This window comes from Gavialis gangeticus, unplaced genomic scaffold, assembly GCF_001723915.1.
Source record: "Gavialis gangeticus isolate Ggan-Ray unplaced genomic scaffold, GavGan_comp1, whole genome shotgun sequence".
Lineage (NCBI taxonomy): Eukaryota > Metazoa > Chordata > Crocodylia > Gavialidae > Gavialis > Gavialis gangeticus.
In genome coordinates, this window is record NW_017729019.1 from 13,466,034 (window position 1) to 13,476,269 (window position 10,236).

The 10,236-nt window shown below is 64.9% G+C and overlaps 2 protein-coding genes across 2 annotated transcripts in view; both read right to left on the reverse strand.

Annotated features, from left to right (window-relative positions):
* The window catches only part of AMPD1 (adenosine monophosphate deaminase 1), a 9,081-nt gene extending 4,582 nt beyond the window's left edge, over positions 1 to 4,499 (reverse strand). Inside the window, exons 1-7 of the mRNA XM_019513760.1 lie at positions 4,325 to 4,499; positions 2,940 to 2,951; positions 1,956 to 2,130; positions 1,607 to 1,769; positions 906 to 1,071; positions 372 to 591; positions 60 to 189 (exon numbers count right to left, since the gene is read on the reverse strand). Of these exons, the coding sequence (XP_019369305.1) occupies positions 60 to 189; positions 372 to 591; positions 906 to 1,071; positions 1,607 to 1,769; positions 1,956 to 2,130; positions 2,940 to 2,951; positions 4,325 to 4,346 (888 nt within the window). The 5' untranslated portion in view covers positions 4,347 to 4,499. The remainder of the gene's footprint in view (positions 1 to 59; positions 190 to 371; positions 592 to 905; positions 1,072 to 1,606; positions 1,770 to 1,955; positions 2,131 to 2,939; positions 2,952 to 4,324) is intronic.
* A 3,132-nt stretch (positions 4,500 to 7,631) lies between these two features.
* On the reverse strand, positions 7,632 to 10,230 carry NRAS (neuroblastoma RAS viral oncogene homolog). The gene is made up of 4 exons (XM_019514106.1): positions 10,130 to 10,230; positions 9,799 to 9,958; positions 8,850 to 8,973; positions 7,632 to 8,168 (listed from the first exon to the last, which is right to left on the reverse strand). The coding sequence occupies exons 1-3, from the start codon at positions 10,219 to 10,221 to the stop codon at positions 8,854 to 8,856; spliced, it is 372 nt and encodes a 123-aa protein (XP_019369651.1). The 5' UTR covers positions 10,222 to 10,230; the 3' UTR covers positions 7,632 to 8,168; positions 8,850 to 8,853.
* Between the last annotated feature and the right edge of the window lie 6 nt (positions 10,231 to 10,236).

A 10,236-nucleotide genomic window follows, 5' to 3' on the forward strand; every position in this document is an offset into this window, starting at 1 on the left:
CCGGGGGGGGTGCAGTCCGAGGCTGGGCCCCGTGCCCCAGCCCAGCCGCTCGCCGGTACCTTACGGCAGTTGTAGAAGTCGCGGTGGGGGTTGTTCTTCAGCTCCTTCAGCTCCTCCATCTCGTTCAGCATCTCGTGCAGATTGAACTTGGAGGACAGGAACTTGAGGCGCCGGTGGGCGTAGGTCTTGCTGGTGAGCGAAGGACACGTGGTCACGCGCGCCGGCACGGGCCACAGCGCTCTGCGGAGGCGCCAGGCTGTGCCCTGATGCAAGGCTGAGCGCGGAGGCGCCGGGCCCCAGGGCACAGCCGGCCACGGCAGTGCAGATACGGGGGGAGCGAGGCGGGCCGTGGGGCCCGGGCCGGCACTCACACAGGGCCCTGGGCGATGAGAGCGAGCAGGAAGTTCATGTCGTTGATGAAGCCCTCCAGGTCAGGGTAGGGCAGGTCCTTGGGCTGGCCCCGGCCGGGCGCCGCCGCGTCAGCGTAGACGTAGGCCACGCCGTCCTGCATCTGCACGTGGTAGCCCAGGTCCTCGGGGAGATTGTCCGCCTGGAACGGGTCCTCCCCCTTCTTCACCGGGGGGCTGAACACTGCGCCGGAGCGAAGTGCCGTGAGCCCCAGGCGCTGTGCCCGCCCCAGGCTGCCAGCCCCACGCCAACGGGAGCGCTGCCTCCAACCCACCGCCCCTCGGCCCCCGGAGCCTCTGCCGGCTCCATCGGTGTGGCAGCGCTGCCATCTCAGCCCCGCTCCCGTCTGCCCTGTGGGGCTCCTCGGGGGCCCTGGGGAGGGCCCGTGGCACGGGGACAGGAGCCGCCAGCTCTGGAAGAGGCCGTGCCTGGCACTGCCCGCCTGCACACGCCTCCTGCCCCCAGCCCAGTGCCCTGCACGCACGGCCAGGGGCTACCTGGGCCGCAGCTCTGGTCAGCGGTCCAGACCTCGCCCTCGATGCTGCGCAGGTACTGGGCCGGCGTGCGGGGGAACCGCTGGAGCGAGAGCCGCATGTACTTCTCCCGGATGCAGAGCGCGCGGTACAGGCCCCGGCACACCACCTCGAAGTCCTCCACTGTCACCTGCCGGGGGCTGGGCTCAGCTCCACGGGCACGGGGCCGCCAGCCAGGGCCCCGCTCCCCACGCGCGCGGCACAGCGGGGGCTGGTGGCAGAGGCTCTGTGCCCGGGACCAGGCTGCACCTGCCTGAAGCCGAGATCCCCGCTACTGCTGCTCGCGCCCCACCCCCGCGGCCACACAGCGAAGTGGGGGGGGACCTGGGGCAGGCCTGCCCATGGGGGTGTGGGGGCTATTTATGGAGCACAGGCAGGCCCTGGTTTGATTTCATCGATACCCTGCACTGAGCCGCCACTCGGGGACAGCCTGATTTACTGCGGGCACGCGTGCTGGGGCAGGGGGAGGGCCAGGACCGCGGCGAGGGCACAAGCAGCTGCAGGGACGGGCAGGGCTGGTGCACGGGGCGCTCCCTGCTCCCAGCCCAGCGTCCTCCGCCCGGCTGAGCAGCCACGCGCGGGCCAGACGGCTCCTGCCGACAGGCAGCGCCCGCCCGGCCCCGGCGCTGCCCCAGCTGCGGGAGGCCGGGGCCCGACGCCCTCACCCCTGAGGCGTAGTCGCAGGTGGTCTGGACGCGCTGGAAGTTAGGCACGGCCTGGTAGAGCGGCGAAGTGGACATGACCTCATCGATGGTGGACAGCTTGGTGGACGACATCTTGGCCACGGGCAACACCAGCGCGATGGTCTTCAGGCGGAGCCGCTTCTTCCTGCGAGGGGGAGGCCGCACCTGAGCCCAGACTGCCTCCTGTGCGCCCCCCCGGCCGGACTGTGCTGGTGGGGGGAGCGGGCGTGGGCACAGCCCCTCCAGGCCCTGGGGCCGCTCAGAGCCCAGCACCTTGACCCCAGCCCTTCCCCAGAGGAGCCACGGGGTAGGTGCCCGGGGCTGCACGCACTGCTTCTCCGGGGAGGCCTGGCTCTCCTGCTGGATCAGGTGCTCCTGCATCTCGTGGTGCGAGATGGGGCAGATCTCCTCCACGTCGAAGGGCGAGATCTCGTGCCGGGTCTCCTCGTCCTTCACCTCGGAGGCAAACACCTTCTCGGCAAAGGAGCGCATGGCCTCGTCCATCTCTGTGGGGACAGCCCCGTCACCGCCGGCCCCGACCTCCCAGCCCAGCTCCGCTCCGCTCCGGCCCCTCCGCTCTCCCGTCCCCATGGCGCCCTCAGGCCCAGGCAGGTCCCAGCCCTGCTCTGGGCCCCGGGAGCAGCTACCACTTGGGTGCCAGGATGCCAGGCTCGCCCCGCCCCACAGGCCCTGCCCTGCGCCGACCCGCACGCTCCAGGCTGGGCACAGCCCCGTGGGCCCCGTGACTCACGCTCGGCGTCCCAAGCAGGATGGAGGCGAAGATGAGGATGGACGGAGCCGTGTGACCTGTGCAGAGAAAGGCCCCCACCCCCAAGCAATGGCCCCATGCAGCGTGTGGGGGTAGCAGCGCGTCCCCGTGGGGGCTCAAGGGGCGTCAGCAGCTCCAGCCTCCGGGCAGCAGAGGTGGACTCGCAGGGCGCAGTGCTGGCAGCAGGGCACCGCCGGGCAGCCGAACACGGGCAGCACCGCGCGACCGAGCAGCGAGGACCAGCAGGGGCACGTGCACCCAGCCGGGACGGAGCCAGGCGCTTTCCCGCCCTGAACCCACGGCTCTGCCCCCGTCTGTCGCTGCAGGGAGGGGGCTGCCCTGCTCCAGCAGGACCCAGGGCCAGGCGGCGGCAGGGGGCCAGGAGCCTGCGCGAGGCAGGAGCGCTTCTCCCTGCGTGCAAGGAGCTGCTCCGCCACGCCACGGCGCCTGGCCCCCTGCCGAGGAACGGGCAGGCTGGAGCCCTTGCCACTGCCGTGATCGCGGGCCGCAGCCAGAGACCATGTGCGCGGCAGACCAGGTACTCACGTTTCTCCTTGGCTGTGGGGTGAAAGAGACAGAAGAGAGGTGTCAGTCGTGGCCTGCCCGGCCCCCACGGGGCGGCAGGGCAAGTGCCTTCGGGCCCGGCCCTTCCATGACACACGGTGGCACCGGGGGCGCGCGGCAAGACTGGCCCGCACAGCGCCGCGGCCCAGCACAGGCGCCCCCTCCCCGCGCTGCCCACCCTGGTGCTGGGCCCGGGCGAGGCCTTCGGCAGCCCAGGGCAGCGCGCGGCGAGGGGCCAAGGCTGTGGCTTGGGCTGCCCTCGGGCAGCTGCAGGCCCAGAGGAGATTACGTGCAGGGTCAGGCCGTGCCAGCTATGGCCATGACAAGGCCCGGGCTCCCTGGGAAGCGCCTTGTGGGCCGGTGCCAGGGCAGGTTGCGGGGAACAGGGCCTCACGCCCGCCCTCAGCCCGGCTGGGAGCCATCCCAGTGCCACCGGCGACGCGCTGAAGCCGAGCTGCCAGGGGGAGGGAGCGGGAGGGCGCTGGGGCGCAGGTCTGGGCGGCCGGCGGCCCAACACTCCTGCACGACTGCCGCGCTCCCCCCTGGCTGGACCGCAGGGGTAGCGGGCCCGCGCCGGCAGCACCCCTGGCAGTGAGGCACGCTCCCTGGAGCCAGGCACGCACAAGGCTGGGCAGTTGGGCCGGACCCCTGTCCTGCTCCCACATGGCCACGGAGCCCCCGGCCCTGCCCTGCCCTGCGGCCAGTGCCCAGGTGTCTTGGCCTCCCTGGCAGGCTCCCATCACAGCTCTCCCTCGCTGCCCCCATGCTACAGTCCGCTCTGCACCCGCCCCGGGCCCACGTTGCAGGCTCCGTGCCAAGCCCCACGCGTGTCCCTGCGGCAGCGCCCGGCCCGCCCGGGGAAGAGCCTCACCCACCCGCGCTGCTGGCCTGGCCTGGCCTGGCCTGAACCCGTCCTGTCCAGCCCTGCCCTGCCCTGCCGCACCAGCGCGGGCCCTGCTGCCTCCTCCTGCCAAACAGCGGGCGACGGGCTGTGCAGCCCTGGCCTGGGCTCAGCTCCTTGCCCTGCCTCTGGCCAGCCCAGGTTAGGGCCTGCAGCGGCACACAGCCACGTTGCGCCATGAGTCCTCAGGGCCACAGCCCTCCAGAGCCCCACGTGCCACGGCCGGCCTGGGGCTCTGCATCTGCCACAGGGGCCCGGCGGGCCCATTTCACCTGCCATCTCTTCACCCCTCCGGTGCGCAACCCCGCAGGGACCTCTGCCCACAGGCCTCTGCAACCAGCCCTGGGGCCGCAGCGCCCGACACCTGCTGGTCCAGTCGCCTCGGCCCCGGGCAGGCACGGGAGCTGTGCTGCGGCCCCTGTGCCAGCAGCCCTGGGCCCGGCTCACGGGGCTGGCCCAGGCCTACCTGGCATCTTGACCTGCGGCATGGCTGCGGGGGGAGCGAGGTCCTGGCTATGGCGGGCGTCGGCGGGGACTGAAGGCCCGCAACAGCCTGGCACTAATTTTACTGCCTGCCCCTGTAACCAGACTCCCTGCTCTAAAAGGAGAGGTGGGCTCTGCTTAGGGACTATTTACGGCCCATGCCAGTCCAGCTGAGCGGGGGAAGCTACAGTGGCGTTAACCCCACGGCTGCTGCATAGCAGAAGGCGAAGGTGCAGCCCACGCCAGGGCAGATGTCCCACAATGGGACTTTTGGCCAGGCGCAAGCACGAGCCCAGCACTGGGGGGAGCAGGCATGTGGCGGCTAAGCCGCGGCCCTCGGCAGCCCTGAGGAGGAAGTGGCCGTAGGGGCAGCTGAGCTGCAACAGGGCTGGAGGCTGGTGTGGAGCCGGGGCCAGCCCCCGCACGCTGCCCCGGCCGGGCGGAGGAAGCACAGCCCCCGCAGCTCGAGCCAGACCACCTGCCCGCAGCCCCCACTAGGTCCCATGACCCTGCGGTGCCAGGCACGGGCGCACATCCCACCGGCTTCCAAGCGCGAATGCCGAAGGCACAGGATTCGCATCTGGCACCGCTCACGGCTGTCGGGGCTCACAGCCACCCCTGCCGCCTGGACAGCTCACGAAGGGGGGCGAGCTGCTCGGACCAGCGCCAGTCAGCCTTGTGCCCATCCCAAGCAGGGAAGGGTTCTGGGGCTGGCAATGTCCGGAGGCCTGGACCCTTTGCTGGTCAGGTGCAGGTCTGCCCCTACACCCCTGAGCCACCCAGCCGGGTCTGCAATGCCTCGGGGGCCCCCGATCTGGCAGTGGACCGCACAAGTCACCCCCTGGCAGGCTGAGCCAGGCTGCTGGACCTGCTGGGGCTGGGTCCGCTTCACCAGCTGGTCTGTGGGGCTGCAGCAGGCAAGACGACAGCCTTCCTCACTCATGTCAGTTTATGGGAGTATCAGGTAACGGGCAGCTGAGCTGGACTGCGGGTGACCTTGAGGCCACAGGGCTGGCTGCAGGGTCCCGGCCGCACTGCCCCTCCTTGCTCAGGAGGCACGGGAGAGCCATAGTCTTTGCTGTGCACACCTGACATGGGCTGCAGCCAGCACCATGCTGCGCACTGGCACTGCAGCACTGTGGCCAGCCTCAGCCACCCTGCTTGTACTCTCATGGGCCCCCCCGGCATCTCACATGTGCCCTGACCTGGTCCCCACCTTCTTCCCCCTGCACCCTGAGCTCCCCACAGCTGCTGGCATGGCGGGTGGCTGCAAACAACAAGCCTGTGCATGCCACCGCAGCTTCTGAGAAGTGCTGCTTTCAGCTCATTACGGCACTGTCACAGCCAAATGGGACATTTAATCTTCAGACCGTTGAACCTGCAACCTTTACACATCAAATGCCAAATGCAGACAACCCAGAGTGCCTGATGCCAGGCTGAGGCTTCCTTCTTGTGGGTCCAGGCACAGGCACCCTGAGCCCTGTGCTCCTTTCCTGGCTGCCTGGCCTGGAGCATGCATGAGAGCTTCCAGGTACAACCTGGCTACAGGAGATGACTGAACCACCCCTGCTGTTCCCATGGGACAAGCCTGGACCCCGATCCATGCAGCCTGGTCTGGCTTTCACTGCTTGACCGGGGCCAAACACCCCCATGTGCCCCCCACATGGCCATGACCGATGGACAGAAGGGCGGTGGATTGTGCCTGCCCCACAGTGCTGGTGGGTGTCGGGCCACTAGCACAAGCACAAAGGTGGGTATTTAGCAAACCAATACACTGCACTAGAGAGAGACAAACTGCCCCCTACCTCCAGGTGAGGGCTCCACAGCTGTCACTGCAGGGGTCCTATCGCCACTGCCAGGTCACGGACTTGACTGCATCCTCAAACCATGGGCACAGACTGCCCAGGAAGGAGCCACTGGAGAAGAGTATGGCTGCAGGGTCCCCAGCCGCGCCACAACCAGGGCACACGCACACACTGCCTAGCTCTGGTCAGGCTCATGACTGGAAATTGAGGATTTGAGCTTGAAATCAAGAATCAGCAGCACCTGGACCAAGAGCTAAAGGGCACCACGAAACAGATGCATGTGTTCCCTGGGGCCCGCGTGGTTGCAGTGGTAACGGCACCTATCCTGCGGCATGTACTGCAGCCTTCGTGTAAGGAACCAGGCCAGTAACGGCAGCAGTGGTTGTGGGAAGTCCTGTTAGAATCCAGCTCTGCTACCAGCAGGCACCAGCCCCCTCCACCCAGGGGTAATGTGAGGGCCCTGTATGACTCCAGCAGCTGCTCACCGTTACACACTTCTCAGAGCACTCGCCGGATCTGGCCAGATGGGGCTGGGACCTCCGTTCAGCTCTGTGCAACTTGACCCAAGCAGGTCCAACCCCCAGTCCACGTAGGCCAGTATCCTGCCTCTGATAGTGGCAGGAGCAGATGCTTTGGAGAGAGGGGGGTGTACCTAGAGGGGTTCACTGGGCATTCCAATGCCAAGTCCACCCGAGGCAGCAAACAGCATCTTGCTCCAAGCTATGACCAGGAAAGAACCCCTTGCACCACCAGGGCTGCAGCAGGCATGAATCCCAGTAGCAAATCTGCCAGTGCTTGGCCCTGCCCGCAGAGCCAGTCCCTCTACTCTGTTGCACAGGTTGCAGGGGGGCACGGTCAGATGCAAATCAGAGCAGCTCAGTTTTCTTTTACATTTCGTTACCAAAGCCTCCCACATGCACTCACCACACGCTCCGACAGCCAACCAGGGCCCCCCCCAGCTCCTCCCGTGGAAAACACGCCCAGCCAGGCCCCGGAGTCGCTGCAAAAGGGCCGTATTGGGCTCTTGGCAGCAAGACAGGGAGCCAGCTTTAAACACCAGTTGCAAGGGACACGCACCTCTGAACAGTCAGTCATCGGTCATTTCCCCAGTCACCCCTCGGGTCCAGGGGATGTTTCAGCTCTAGGCCATCTGCTCACAACCATTCCCAGACGCTTGAAAAAGGGGGAGCTAACCAGTCTGGTCCTATCAGGAGGTGCAGAGAACCTTGCGTACTGCAAAGCTGCACAGAACAGACACAACCCCGCCCACCAACATAGACCAGATGGGAGCAACATGGTGCCTCCCCGGGCCCAGGGCCTTGTGCACCCCTGCCAGCACAGTTCTGTCCATCAAGAGGCAGAGTCCAGTGATGCATACGCCCATGGGTGTGAGCTCCCAAGGGGACCTGAATCCTTGGTGCTTTCCTCAGCCTGACAGAGCAGGGAAAAGCTCCACATCCCCTTAGTAAACAGGCACTTAATTAACAAACATGTCTCCTTTTTATTACCAAAAAAGAGAGAACCAGGGAAAATGGCACAACTGGTGCAAGGGGTGTGCTAGAGTCTGTGCTGCGAGGCAGACCGAAAGCAGGCACTGCTGAAGGAGAAGCAGGGAGGCAGTGGCAACGCCAGAGCCACGCTGCAGTTCCTGGCTAGGTAGCCATCAGCACCACATCTCGGAGCCTGGCACCACGGGAGCAAATGTCACTTCCAGCTCTGACTTGAGAGGTAAGATAGCATCATCATTTTCACAGCATTTGGTCTCGGAAGTTCACTGCTCTTGGGACCAGTTTTCTGTTTCAACCAACCTAGAACACAGGAGGAAACCCCAGCACAGCCCCAGTGGGACCTTCTCTGGCAGTCAGCCCAGCACGGAGGTAGAAGTTCAGAGAGTCTCTCTCCAGGGGGCATGGAGCAAGCCTTGGCACTGGTCAGCTGGTCTTGGAGGTGCTGCTATGAGATGTGATGCATCAGCATCAGGGCTTATCCTCCAGCTTCATCTGAACCAGGTCTTCCCAGTGGCTGGAACAAAGGCGCCTGTGGTTAGCCATTATACAGCCTCACGGACAGGCCGGGCCGGGCTAGGTGGTGTCTGTACAGTGCACTGGAGTACCGAAGGGCAGTCCCCTCTGAGCGACAGCTGGCAAGAGTCTCACCTCCACAGGCAGCACTGGCTTTCTGCAGTTTTTCTGCGAGTCCACTCCTGCTAGAGCTCCTGCCTCTGAACGAGCTACTCTCCAAGGTGCCGCCCTGCCCTGCCTGGGCAGTTACCAGTCTTTCATTGGACCCACCCAAGAACAGTGCACAGCTCCCCCTTGCCAGCTGGAAGATGCAGTTATGCCGCGCACCCAGCTGCAGGCCCCAGCCCCCCTGTGCTGATCTCCAACATGGGCACCCACTGGCCCGGCCCCAAGCTCGACCTGACCCATGCCTTCTCTGCAGGGACACTGGTGTGAGAATGAGGGAGGGCAAACTGCATGAAAAACTCCTGTTTTTCCTTGCAACTGCTTAAAAAAAAGACAGAGCTATTGACAAGAGGAGTCAGACACCAAAACGCCAATTCACCAAGCTGCCACCTCAGCCCTTAAAATGAGAAAAACACCCTCCAGAGAAGCTGGGGGAGGGTCCGGCTGTGGAGCTAGCACCCCGGTGCCCACTCTTACAGACCAGCTCAGGCAGGAACAAGGTCCCCTTCCCACTCACCTTGTCACATCATGATGCACGACAGACCCATGCAGCCCTGATTCCCATCCTCACTGCTGTTGAGCTTTTTCATCCGGTACTGGCGGATCTCTCGCACCAGTGTGTAAAAGGCGTCCTCCACACCCTGCATACAAGCAATCCTGGTCAGGCCTCTGCCCCGTGCCCTGCCCACCAACCTGGCACAGCAGCTTCCTGCCAGCAGCGAGTCAGGACCCCACAATTCTCTTCCTGAGGGAATCAGCACTTTGCACCCAAGCACCTGCTGTTATGTTCTTAACCCTGTGCTTTCCTTAAAAGAAACAAGGAGTCAAGACTGCTGCCTTCTAAGGCAGAGGGAACACAGGGCAGGGGTGGTGAATGGAGCTTACATCTTCAGGAGGAAGTGGGTGTACCTAGGGAAACTGCCTGTGGGTTGAAGCTCCATGTTCGGACCACTGCAACGCACCGCACCTTTCCTTGATTCCTAGAGGGGGGAGGCCACAGAGGGGGCAGAGTCTGCAGCATGAACATGTCCAGGGGGGCGGGGGGGCTGTGTTTGTTGTGGCAATGTGCTTGCTACACAAGTTCTAGTAGCCTCAGAGCTGACAGTCTCTGGAGGGCACAGGCTGCTCAGCAACACCGGGACCAAACCCGGTAAGAAAACCCTTCGCTCAAGGGAGCTTTCCGACCTGCTCCGAGCAGACAAGAGGGAGCCGAAACTCTGTGCTGTGGTGACAGCGTAGCGATTCATGCCGATGCCACGATAGCCGATGCTCTGACGCAGTTCAAGACAGTAACAATGCTCCGCTCACCACGCCAAGGTCTAACGGAAAACTCAAAGGAGCAAACAGGCAGGGAGCTAGCAAGTCTCTGCTCCCATGGGCAAGCGGCAGCCCCTCCAAGGAGCTGGACCACAGGTCTGCTTATAGCACCAAGCAAGGGTCAGCCTGGCAGAAATGCAGTTCGTTACCTGTCTTGTCTTGGCAGACGTCTCTATGAAGGGGATGCCGTAGCTCTTGGCCAGCTCTTGCGCTTGCTTAGTGTCCACCGTCCGCGTGGGCAGGTCACACTTGTTCCCCACAAGCACCATTGGCACGTCATCTGAATCCTTCACTCTCTTAATCTGCTCCCTGGACAACAGCGGCTGGCTTCAGAGCTGGGCACCATAGCCCAGGAACGCCTTGCTTCTCCCCACCCCTGCAGCATGGCTACCACTGAGGGACACGGGTGCCTCCCTGCCCACCCGGCCCAAGCCACCTCCGGCGGTCAGGCCCCGGCCCCGCAGAGAGGGCGCTGCTCACCGGTAGAGGTTGATGTCGGCGAAGGACTTGCTGTTGTTGATGGCGAAGACGCAGAGAAAGCCCTCGCCCGTGCGCATGTACTGGTCACGCATGGCGCTGTACTCCTC